Source organism: Mytilus californianus, unplaced genomic scaffold, assembly GCF_021869535.1.
Source record: "Mytilus californianus isolate M0D057914Y unplaced genomic scaffold, xbMytCali1.0.p SCAF_4, whole genome shotgun sequence".
In the NCBI taxonomy this organism is placed as follows: Eukaryota; Metazoa; Mollusca; class Bivalvia; order Mytilida; family Mytilidae; genus Mytilus; species Mytilus californianus.
The window spans coordinates 57,315,650-57,328,841 of NW_026262690.1; the positions used below are offsets into that span (position 1 = coordinate 57,315,650).

Below are 13,192 nucleotides of genomic sequence, written 5' to 3' on the forward strand. Positions count from 1 at the left end.
GTGCTTTGGTGTAGTTATCTTTTTAAAACTTCGTCAAAGACAATACCCTACATGTATATACAGGACATAAATTAATACTTTATTTTCATAGTATTTCTCTTTTGAATGTATGCAATCATTCTTTTAGTCTTCCCATTTTAATTTCCTTGGTCGCCATGTTGGATGTATCCACTAAATTATCATGAAATCTTTATGAACTTACCTGCTTCTATAAATTCTACTTATGTTATATCATACACTTCTATTGTAATATTATTTATTAATTAATGTTTAAAAGTCAACAATATGTGCTATAATCAAAATTTGAGGTGTCATTCGGTCATTCCACCTGTTATTCGAATAATGACATGTCATTCGGTCTTTCGAGCACAGGCACTTGTCTCTGAAAAAAATGTCTTAAACACCTTAATATAACACAAAGTACTAAACTCGCATTTTTGAAAAATGACAATCGGTCGCGAACTTTCATTACATTTCGATTCCTTTGTTGCCTACCCCACTAAAATTTATTATGCCGTAAATTTAATAGTGTTGGATAATCTGATGAAATTACCAACAGATTATCTATTACTATCGGTTGACAGCATCCACCGACTATCGGTTATAATCACATCATTATACCTTGCTCTTTTTTTATATGAAATCATGCATTCAACTACATTGTACATGTCTAATGCATATATTCAATATCATTGCAAAATTTTGTATGTTCATGTTTCATCTTTTGTTTCCTTTTCATACTTTATTTAGCAACTAAAACAGTGAATAAATTAGAATCCAGCAGTATCTTCCCTAGAAGATTTTTCATACATGTTGGGTCCATGGTGAATTTGCAACGCGCGTGCGACGCTTCTTTTTCAGAATTAGTTACGCTACATAATTTATATGTTTAAAGCCATATACCAATCTAATTATTTTATTAGGTACAGCAATTCATATAAGTCATGGAACTTTAAAGTATTTATCACAGATGAGAGGAATTAATGAAAGACCTTATAAACAATAATAAAAATAATCCAGTCTGCAATAGTTACTTACAAATTAATGTCATGTACACATTATTTTGTTGATATCTTCCTCTGTTTCAACTTTCCAGAGGTCACCACACATTTTTTCAAAATCAAAATCTTCCTCCTTTGGTCCTTCAATTGATATACATGATATATGCATTAAGCAATTCAGCACTTTTTGGCATAGTCTGTGTCTCAAAGGTGTTTTAACTCTGTTTAAACATGAAAAACACCTTTCACAATCAGCTGTTGAAACTGGCAAAACAAGATCAATCGCTGCATACTTAGACAGACAAAGATACTGTTTTTCGTTTCTTTGGATCTTTTGTGATTCTCGTATTTTCTTTCAGTGATACAATGGTACTGGTAGGGTTTCTTGTGTCTGTTGGTACAAAAATGTACATGTTGACTTTCAGTGCATTCTGGTGAAGGTTGAATTTCAACTTCAGGGCTTTTGCTCATGGTGATGATTTTCATCTGTTTGACTACAATTTGATGAAGGAGTAGACTTCTCTAACCAACTTGTCAAAAAAGTTGGGCCAGTAAGGTGACATTTCTTTGATGGTTGCTTGGACATGGTTGTTAAAATGATGATTGTTCTTCGAATTGTGCTGATAGAATGGTTTCAGCATCAACAGCAAGCTGTTAAATAACACTTTGAATATCATCATTGCTTCAAAGAGATTTTACAGGAAACAATAAAAAAAAGTTTATTTGCGTTTATTGGAGGCTAAGCTGACATTTTATTTCATGACAATTAACTATTTTTTTCTAATACATCCCTGTCAAATTTATTTATAACGCTTCATAATTGTAAAAATCCTATTTTGCCGAAGTGAAAGAAATTTAGCCCCACTTGTGTAAAAAAACGGCAAATGAATCCGCTATGTACACTTAAGCTTAAATCTACACGTCTCAATCTTCAAAATCGCTTATCTAAAAATACTACCATCGCTAACATTTTTAACAATAAAAATCGTGGTTACCCTTCTATCGATAAGTGTCATGCCAAAAAATGACTTACATGTCCCCGTCTTTCCACCCACAATACGGTAAGGTCTACGTTTAATGGTCGCACATTTTCTTTAAATTTTGAAACTGATATAACTTGAAAAACAAACAGTATTATTTATTTACTCACATGAAACAAACCGGGATGCGGTATTTCAGTACGTAGGTGAAACTGGACGATATTTATCTAAACGCACGCAAGAACACCTGTATCGTTTTAAAAGACCCAATAAATTCAAAAGTATCATTTATCAACATCTTAAAAAGCACAATCATCCTATTAAATATTTAACAGTTCTTAAGCAGCCTGGTGAATCTCATTCAAAGTTTGTACGATCACGGAAAATAATTGAATTAAATTGGATTAAAAAATTACAGACAGTCTACCCTCTCGGTCTTAATGATAATATCATGGGAATTGGTAATATATCAAGAACCGATTCTGTTAACATTTTGGATATAGTTTCTAAAACTGTTCGTAAAAATCGTTCTCATGGGCGTAGAAAAAATCGCAATCAAAGAAAAATCTGGACCAACCATACAAATATTTCGGACCTAATTTCTATTTCAAAAAACAACGGCAGACATTATCTATTAACCAAGCTCTGTTCTTTGCCTATAAATAAATTAAATAAAATTTTAGAGGATTGCAACACAATTTCATATTGCAGTCCTAAGTATGAAATCGTTCAAATTATAATGGCATATTGATTCCCAAAATTGATCGCCCTGAAGATCATAAAAAACATTTTATTAAAATAAAGTATGTCAATAAAGGTTTTGATTTTGTAAATATTGCTTGTATTTTTAACAACCATTCTGTTAAAGAACAAATTCCTGGATATTTTGATAATACTGAACTCCCTCTTATTTGTTATATTTACAAGAAATCTACCCGGAAATTTGTGTTTAATTATAGCCAAGTCTGTAAAGATGTAAATATCAGTGAAAAAACACCTACGTCATGTCATTGTAGTAATTCCGAATACACTTATGGCCCCATTTCCCATGTTATAACAGGAGACCTTAACATTGTTCGGGACCGAGATTTAAAATCATTCCTCAGTAAAGGACCTAAATATCGCCCCCCGTCAATTATTAATTGGAATGAGTGTCGTAATATCATCCACGACTCACTTCGTGCTTACTGTTTGAAATGGATAAAACGGGAAAAAGCTGACAAAAAATCTTTGGACTCTTTTTTTAATTCAGTAATGAAGATAGTTGATATACGTATACAACATTTTAAAGAACATTTTACTCTTAACAACAACCATAAAAATCCTATTTCTCGTATCAAACATAAACTAAAAGAACTAGCCAAGGAATTTGTTTTTGTCCCGGCTGATAAAGCTGCTAATAATATCATTATAGTTTGACGTAAATTTTACATTGAGGTTCTGCAAAAGGAAATCACGAATTCACCAACATTCCAACTGACTTCATTTTCAGAAAACGATATCTGTAACAAACATAAACTATTAGCTACTTCTTTACAAGCAGAACCAAATACAATGAAAGTCCCAACTATGTACTGGCTACCGAAGCTACACAAATCACCTTACAAATATAGATTTATTTCGTCTTCAAGTCATTGTTCCACTACTAAATTGTCTATTCTACTTACTAGTACACTTGGTACAATCAAAAACCTGATAATAAATTGTTCAAATAAGGCCTTTGAAAATAGTGGAATTAATTACTTTTGGAGTGTCAAAAACTCATTGGAAGTACTTGATAAATTACATGCATATATTGGTGATTTTGAATCTGTTCAAAGTTTTGATTTTTCTACCCTATATACCACTTTGCCTCATATTCTTATTAAGAAAAAATTCACACACCTAATTAAATGGGCATTTAAAAAGTCGGAATGCGAATACATATGTTCAAACTCTTTTAGGTCATTTTTTAGAGCAACAAACAAAAGAACTATGTCAATTGGACATGCTTTGATACTATATCTGCCTTGAATTTTTACTTGATAACATTTTTGTTTGCCTTGGAGATTCTGTATATTGTCAAGTTATCGGAATTCCAATGGGGACTAACTGTGCACCACTTATTGCGGACCTGTTTTTGTATTGTTATGAGTTACAATTTATGACTATAATCAGCAAAGACCCATCGAAACAACATCTGATACAAAAATTTAACAATACTTTTAAATATTTGGATGATATATTGGCTCTCAATAATGACGACTTCAGTATGTATACTAAAGAAATTTATCCTGTTGAACTTACTTTAAATAAAGCTAATACTTACAATGACCACTGTCCTTTCCTCGATCTTGATATCTACTGTAAATTCAGAAATTATTGCGTGCATTTATTATTGCGATTTTTCAAAAATGGACAAGAATGCGAGTTTAATTATTGCGATTTCAGAAAAATCTACATACAGATCTATGTTTTAGTTATCAAAATGCGAGTTCTTATTATTGCGATACTCATCTAGTCGCATTATTCGCATTAATAAAAACCTCGCAATAATTTCTGAATTTACAGTATATCATTTAAGGGAAGCTTAATACAAAAATTTATGATAAAAGAGATGATTTTTCATTTCCTATCGTTAATTATCCATTTTTAGATGGTGACGTTCCCTTGTCACCATCTTATGGTGTTTATATATCTCAACTTGTACGATTCGCTCGTGTATGTAACAACGTATTAGATTTTAGGGAGAGAAATTTATGTATTACTGAAAAATTATTACACCAGGGTTTTCGATATCATAAACTAGTCAAAACATTTACTAAATTTTATCATCGGTACAAGGACATCATTCGTAAATATAACTCAACATGCAGACATCTTATACGTTTGGGTATTTCACATCCAATCTTTTATGGTAATATTCTTTACAAAGCACAAAAATGTCAGTATTCACCTCAAAAGCTAACAAAACCTTTCAACAGACTTATTAAGAAGGGATATAGTTACGATACTGTTGTCAGGTCATTAAAGATTGCATATTTTGGCTTTAATATTGATTCACTTATAGGGTCTTTGCATCGGAATTAAACACATTTGTTCTAAAACCAGTTGTTGGCATGACACGGGTTATGTTCTTCTCATATATTTTATGACGGTATAATACTAAACCCCTAACAGGAGGGATTGTGCCTGATATTCATATGATGAAGACATAATCTTTCCATCAGTTTAATTGAGGTCTGGAGCTGGCATGTCAGTAACTGCTAGTAGTCTGTTGTTATTTATGTATTATTGTCATTTTGTTTATTTTCTTTTGTTTCCTATTCTGACATCGGACTCGGACTTCTCTTATACTGAGTTTTACTGTGCGTACTGTTGTGCGTTTGTTTTTACTACATTGGCTAGAGGTATAGGGGGAGGGTTGAGATCTCAAAAAACATGTTTAACCCCGCCGCATTTTTGCGCCTGTCCCAAGTCAGGAGCCTCTGGCCTTTGTTAGTCTTGTATCATTTTTAATTTTAGTTTCCTGTGTATAATTTGGAGTTTAGTATGACGTCCATTATCACTGAACTAGTATACATATTTGTTTAGGGGCCAGCTGAAGGACACCTCTGGGTGCGGGAGTTTCTCGCTGCATTGAAGACCCATTGGTGGCCTTCGGCTGTTGTCTGCTCTATGGTCGGGTCGTTGTCTCTTTGACACATTCCCCATTTCCATTTTCAATTTTAATCAATCTGTAAAGTCAATGCCACGTTTATAAAGAAAGAAATTGCTTATGTCTTTGATTACAGGATGTTTGACATTGTTATTGTCACATACTGGTATTTTTCGTTACAATTTGTTTAACTGTGCATGTAAAATGCAAACAGGAAACGGACAAGAAGTTGATATGTTATAAGTCCAAAAACTATAACATCAATTGATTGAACAAAATCCTAATCGATTAATGACATCGCCAAGCCCAACCAACTGATTTCTGACTAATTCCGATCATCGGAACAACATTAAAATTTATATTGATTTATCTACACAATGGTGTATGACACGCCTACCTTTGTTGTCCGTATCATTCGTAGCAGGCCTCTCAAGTATGTCTATCGTAATTATTTTGTCTTCTCACAGCCCTTTGGAAATATAAGGTTCGCTGTAAATGGTTAATTATAAAAATTATTTCCCAAAAACCTGTTAGTTTTTCTCTGAATAGAACTTATCATCCAGATAGTAAATTTGTAAGAGATTCCGTGAAAAAAAATGTATTTTTTAAGTGTTATTTGAGGTACGAGTTTCTATTTTTAGACTCAAATTTTCCCATTCCATCAATTTCATTCAGACTCTCTCTGGACTTTAAATATAAAATTGAGATACCGGGTAACTCCAAAAAACATTTATTTTTAGCAATAAGATTTGACCATTCGGATATCGAGATATGTATAAGAGAGGGAAAAGATACCAAAGGAACAATTATAATTAGCCATTTACTGCCAACCTTACATTTCCAAATGGCTGTGAGAAGACAAAATAATTACAGTTGATCGGACATACCATGAGGCCTGCTACGAATGATTCCGACAACAAAGGTAGGTGTGTCATACACCATTGTGTAGATAAATCAATGTAGATTTCAACACAACACGTTTTAGTGGGGTAGGTCGTCCAAGAATGTTCTGACCTCCAACGGCTGTTTTGCCAGACAAGCTGGGGCCGTCTGTCAGAGCAATCTCGGACTAATGGGTAGACAACAGAGGAATCGAAATGTAACGAAAGTTCGTGACTAAATGTCATTTTTCAAAAATGCTAGTTAAGTACCTTGTGTTATATTAAGGTATATATGTGGAAAAAAAATCAGAGACAAGTGCCTGTGCTTTCGAGCTAGCCCATAAAATACAGGTGAAAATATTTCTAGCCTTATAAAAGGAAATCCTTGCCTCGTAAACACGTAAAAGATGTGTTGTTTTTGGGGAAAAATATTGACTTTTCATGAAAAACAGGAAAATTTCAAACTGGAATAGTTCGAAAAGTCTTAGATATATATAACCTGAAAAACATTATACCTGAGACATAGATTATATTGACTTTCTTCCCAAAATTAAAACGCGCCAGGTGCTATGAGGGCGAGGGAAAAGAAACTGTTCAAACATTAATTGTTACTTATTCTGTAAATTCCTCCTAAAACTGGACCACCTTCTACTTGGTCGAAATACGTTGTTGTAAATGGGAGTAAATCAAGCAATTCAGTTGTACTTTCAGGAGTCCCCCAGGGAACAGTTCACGGGCCAATCATGTACCTGACTACTATAACCAAGGATTTGTATAGTGATTCTATACAAATCCTTGCTATAACACAGAGCCTTTTTGAATTACAAACTATGCCGGATGATGATGCAAGTCTTTCAAATATAAATGCATATAAATGCCAACCATTTGTGAATGTAATGCATGTTGTTATATTATTGTTTTTATGTTGTGTATCCTCGATGATTGAAAGTTCGTTATTATTGTTTTGATTATGTGTCGATGATAGGTTTCTATACTCGGTCTAAAGCTCTCTCGAGCTGATGTTGTACAGTTTTATAAATGCTATATCAAAATAATCTAAGACATAAGACATAAGACATAAACCTTTATTTAGAGTCGGTTTAAGCAATACAATTATAAACATAAGCTCTGAAGAGCTTATAAAACCAACAGAACAAAAGCACAACAAACAAAACATACATATCAAGTCAGGCATGCACACATACAATTAAACATACTGAGAAAACAAGAGTTCATATTAATATGTATACATGCAACACAAAAGTTCTATAAAGCATCTTAAACACACACACTGAAGCATGCACTTATGAGCTCGAGGTAAAAACAGCAAAAATAATGGTTTGCAACATAAAATGCACATAGAGATTAGTTAAGTAACTACACTAAGCACAAAATAGCAGAAGCACTATAGTAAACAAAACAAAATAATTTTGCCATACTGAAAACAAAGCATTAAACCAAAAATAATGAACAGAATTAACTGGTTTTGCAGTTGTGTCGGTTAAAAGCTCATTAGAGCTTATGTTTGTCTTTGTTTGTATACCTTGCCGACTCTAAATAAAGCTTATTTATTATTATATTTATAGGCGAAACATTGGCATGAGCTACCAAAACAAGAATTTATCAAGTTCTTGAATTGATTTAAAGATGATTGCTTACGTAGCTCATCTGGCAGCTCATTCCAAAGCTTAGCACCCGCATACCTTAAAGATTGTAGGCCATATGCAGTTGTTCTCACATGTTGCAGGTCTGCTGTATTCTGGTATCTAAAAGAGTAAGGGTTATCATTTAAGTGGATTAAATCATGGAGATAAACAGGACAATCTTTGTTAATAATTTTGAAAACTTCAATAGCCAATAATCGCATTCTTCTAATTTTTAAAGATGGTAATTTTGATTTGCAGAGTAGATCTTCATAACTTGCTGAATAGTCTTCATAAATAAATCTTAGTGCTCTCTCTTGAATTTTCTCAATCTTTTTTGTATTAACCTTCCCACAAAAGTGCCAAACAGTTAACTAGTGGGCAGTACTTAAAGTTGGACATTAATATGAAAGAATAATTAATTGTTAATTTTCCAAGTTTAGTCAGGTGTTTTCCAATTCTTTTAAATACATTTATATCTTAACTTAACTTAATTTAAGAGGGTAGGAATGCCCTTTACCGTCAGGCGTCAAACGGTTATTTTCGGCTACCGTTAGCGTCAAATTGGTTAACATTTTATCGTGAGTCGTCAAAATATTCTTATCGTGATTCGTCATTTGAAATAATTAACCGTTACCGTTATTACTGTAAAAACTTTAACGTGATTCGTCGAAATCAGTAGATTTTTGTATCGTCATAAAGAAAATGTACATTTTATCGTCAATATCATGCACCAAAAATTACCGGCGTTAACGTCATTTGGCAAGATTTTTTATCGTTATTCGCAAGGATATGTATAGTGTCTCACTATACAAATCCTTGTTATTCGTCATGAAGGTTACAATTGTATTATTGATCAACAACTATTGCATGAACAATGTAAAATTGAGGATTTTTAGAATGTATTTTTAGCCACGGTAACATGCAGTATGCACTGTGCAACATTCTGTTTTTGACCTACGAAAAGCTAAACACAACAGTATTGGCGTTCAAACTGAGTAAATACAAATGTACATGTGATCAAGTTTAAACGAATCACAAATCCTTAAAAATATTCGATTAATAATATATATATATCATATTTATATTATATTATTTTTATGCAAAACGTTGCCGTTTCGTTCCCCCGTCATTTTGTTCCCTCTCTAAATCCGCTCTTTCCACCGTAAGTAATTAATTCTCGAAAGCTGTCATATTGACTTGGCAGCATTTATACTAAACATTAAAAAATAAGGTCTTCATCTACATATACTATGCTTCTTAATTTCAACATGTTGAAGATTACACCAGAAGGAAATTGCTAGGAAAAATTTTAAAATCTGAACATATTTACAACAAGGATTTGTATAGTGATAATATATATATATATATAATACACTATACAAATCCTTGTTTACAATAAGCAGAGACATATAATAAAGTATTATATGTCTCTGCAATAAGTGAGCTACCATTTGATTTTTATGTTGGGGGCTAGGATGAAAAATTTTGTCCTGCCTATTTATTTTCCCCTCTATTCGGTCCTGCCTTTTTATTTTTCACTCTATTCGGTCCTGCCTTTTTTTTTTAGTTTATCCTGACTTTTTTTTTACATAAATTGTCATCCTGTTTTTTTTTGCAAATAATCTCATCCTGCCTTTTTTTTTACTCAAAAATCCTGTCCTGCCTATTTTTTTCAAATTTCATCCTAGCCCCCCCCCCCCCCCCATAAAAATCAAATGGTAGCTCCCTTAGAAGTTCTCACAGCTAATTTTGCTAAATGTGTGCAATTTTGCTACTCTGTGCAATTTGGGTAATGTGACGTTATGTAGATAAAAACATTTATTTGTTCTAGCAATATATTTGGGATTCTGCACCAGACTTAAATACATTTCAATTAATAATTCCATAACCTTATTGTTCTTGGAAAAAATGAAAATAAATGGTAATTTGTTTGAGAGAATGGTTGTACAAATTTATTTCTCTTTTGATGGTACTAAGTATTGCTTGTTTGAGATGGAAACAATTGATGTTGGATTTTGTAGAGCATGGTGACTGATGCAATATTTGTTCTTTGTTGTAGTGTTGGCCAGCTTAGGGAGCTACCATTTGATTTTTATTGGGGGCTAGGATGGAAAATTTTGTCCTGCCTTTTTATTTTTCCCTCTTTTCGGTCCTTCCTTCTTTTTTTTTAGTTTATCCTGACTTTTTTTTTCCATAAATTGTCATCCTGCCTTTTTTTATTTGCAAATAATCTCATCCTGCATTTTTTTTTACTCAAAACTCCTGTCCTGCCTATTTTTTTCAAATTTCATCCTAGCCCCCCCCCCCCCCCATAAAAATCAAATGGTAGCTCCCTTAGAAGTTCAAGCATGGCTGTTACACTACTTTTGTAGCTGTATTGATTTAATGTTTACCTAGCAGTTCTTCTCTGTATCATTTTAATTTTGTTTATTTGTTGTTTCTGTCAGGGATCCCAGACAACACATATTCTACTTTTAGTCTGACACATGTTTTGTATTAAAGAAAGTTCTTTTATGCTTGAAACTGGGTGAAAATAGGCATGTGGATAACAAACACTCTGTTGAAAATATATAAAGGTTCTTTAATAAAAGTCTCAGATGACAATCAACATAATCACAGTCATATAAAGACCCTACAAAACTACTATAACTACTAGTGAAAAAAGAATACTCTGCCATGTCTTTGAACAAGTTCACTTGCACTATGTTACATTCTAAATGAAATAACATTGTCATTCTCATTTACACCTATATTTTCTGTCTCAAACGTGTGTCTTACATGTACATGTATAATGTTTATGCATCTCATAAACTTTATTGTGATAAATATTCTGTTCCCATGTAAAAATATACTTCTACATGAATTTATAAATATTTGTAAATGAAGCAAAATAGCAAGGCAAAGAAATATCTATATGCAGCAACTACGCAAAGGCTAGTATAAGTAAGCAAAATAAGCAAATTATTAACTCAATTATAAAAAACATAATTCAACTCTTTGCTTACCTCAAGTGCTAATTTGAAGGTAAAATAAATATATATTCTAATATCTACACCAATCACATCATGATTACATCAAATATTAACCTATTACAGTAGATACATTTGAATTTATAACTAAATTGTGTTTAGTGTTTAAAATATAACCCCATAATATGAACACATAATTAACATACAAAAATCTGTTCTCTTAGATGCTGAAAAAAATAAAGGTTTTAAAATGAATATTTAACAATTTGATTACTACTTATTTATACACAAGAAAACTCTTTCCTTCTGTTTTATCATGTTTATATTATTTCACTCCATTATCTGATTATAATATCAAATTTGTGTTCACCGATATTTCAGGTCTATGGCAATTGCAACAGTTGTTTGTAAAATATTTGATATACATTATAATGTTTATCTTTTTTATTTGCAGGTTTCGAAACCTAATTGTGTATTTCGAGGAGACCTTGTAATTTTCATTCATATTACTAAAACTTCTCCAGATGCCTTTACAATGTATATTGTTAATAAATTGAATTTAGCTGCATAGCAGATACATAGCAACAAAATCCTATTTCAGATATTTGTAAAATGGAACTCCAAAAACAAAATTGTTTAAGTTTGCACACTGAAGAATTCACACAGAGCAGTTCATCAACTGTAATTGAAACAGTTCATTGCAAGATTTTAAAGGAAAAATTAAGACAGAACAGAAAATGCAGTTCGAAAATACAAAGCAAGAAAATACAGGAACACCAACACAAAGTTTTACAGGAGAAAAAGAACAAACAAGAGGACTTTTATACTTGTCAAAAATGTTTCAAGACTTTTAGTCGCAGAGGAGGATTACAAAGACACAAAGCAATACATCTGCCAGAAAAACCTTTTAAATGCAAGTTTTGTGAAAATGGATTTAGTGTAAAAGGTGCACTTAAATTACATATGAAGAGTCACACAGGAGAAAACTGCAGTGAATGTCCTGTATGTAATAAACTGTTTGTCACTAAATGGTTGTTACAAAGGCATATGATAACACACGCTGATGAAAAACCTTATGCTTGTTCAATATGCAGCAACTCTTTTAAATATGAAAATAGTATCAAGCTTCATATGAAACAACATCTAGGACTCACCAAACAAATTGAAATGCAATTGGATGAAAGCCCTTTTATATGTTTATTATGCGAGCAGACATTTACATCAAAAGAGCATATAGTAAAACATATGAATGAACACTTAGAAATCTCTGAAAGCAAACCTTTTATGTGTGACATATGTGGAAACAGATTTAGTCAAAAAGGTGATTTAAAACGTCATATAAATAGACACTTTGACAAGGATCATAAACCCTTTGCTTGTGGTGTATGTGGTAGAAGTTTTAATCATTCAGGTGACGTCACAAGACACATGAGAATACACTCAGGTGAGAAACCATACAGCTGTGGTGAATGTAATAAGCAGTATGTTAGAAAAAGTGATTTAGTAAAACATGTTAAAACACACAAAGATGGGCCATACAAATGTGAAACTTGTGATCAACAGTTTCAACGGAGGAGTAATTTTACCAGACACAATTGTAAAACATCAGATTAATAAAAAAACATTTTTGTCTACCAGGTATCTTGCTATGATTGCTGTCAATAAAGCCCAGCAAGGCAAAGCCTAGCAAGTCATGTATTTTGACTGACCAATTTTCATTATTCATGTTAATCATTGATTTCATTTAATCTTTGTTAAGTCTTCAAGATGACTTTAGATTTTCAACCAGTTAGTAAAATATTTAAATCTACAGTATCCACATGTGTAATAGTAGTCTCAGTTACTGTACAATAGATCATAAATATTTTGAATTTTATTGAAAATCTTGATACAAGTATCTTATTTGTAAGAATATTAATGTGATTTCTAATTTTGTAGTTATGTTCTGTTGAATTTTAAGGAATTACCATACAATGTTCAATATAAAGTTTTCTGTTTGACAACCTTGAACATGTTTAGTACCAAATCCATACATACATGGACACATGTTTCAAAGAATGTGTATAAAACAAATAAAA

General features: G+C 32.1%; 2 protein-coding genes across 2 annotated transcripts in view; one reads left to right on the top strand and one right to left on the bottom strand.

The window, feature by feature from the left end:
* LOC127698449 (rap guanine nucleotide exchange factor 4-like) overlaps window positions 1-7,052 on the bottom strand; it is a 126,523-nt gene extending 119,471 nt beyond the window's left edge. The window contains exon 1 of the mRNA XM_052201902.1: window positions 7,015-7,052. The gene's annotated coding sequence lies outside the window, so the exon portion shown is untranslated. The remainder of the gene's footprint in view (window positions 1-7,014) is intronic.
* Window positions 7,053-9,278: 2,226 nt separating this feature from the next.
* LOC127698491 (gastrula zinc finger protein XlCGF8.2DB-like) lies at window positions 9,279-13,192 on the top strand. The gene is made up of 2 exons (XM_052201995.1): window positions 9,279-9,307; window positions 11,569-13,192. Exon 2 carries the CDS (start codon window positions 11,727-11,729, stop codon window positions 12,726-12,728), a length of 1,002 nt encoding a protein of 333 aa, XP_052057955.1. The 5' UTR covers window positions 9,279-9,307; window positions 11,569-11,726; the 3' UTR covers window positions 12,729-13,192.

Bases quoted from the DNA above. Each gene is read 5' to 3' on its own strand.
- LOC127698491 (XM_052201995.1), top strand. From the start codon at position 11,727: ATGGAACTCCAAAAACAAAATTGTTTAAGTTTGCACACTGAAGAATTC.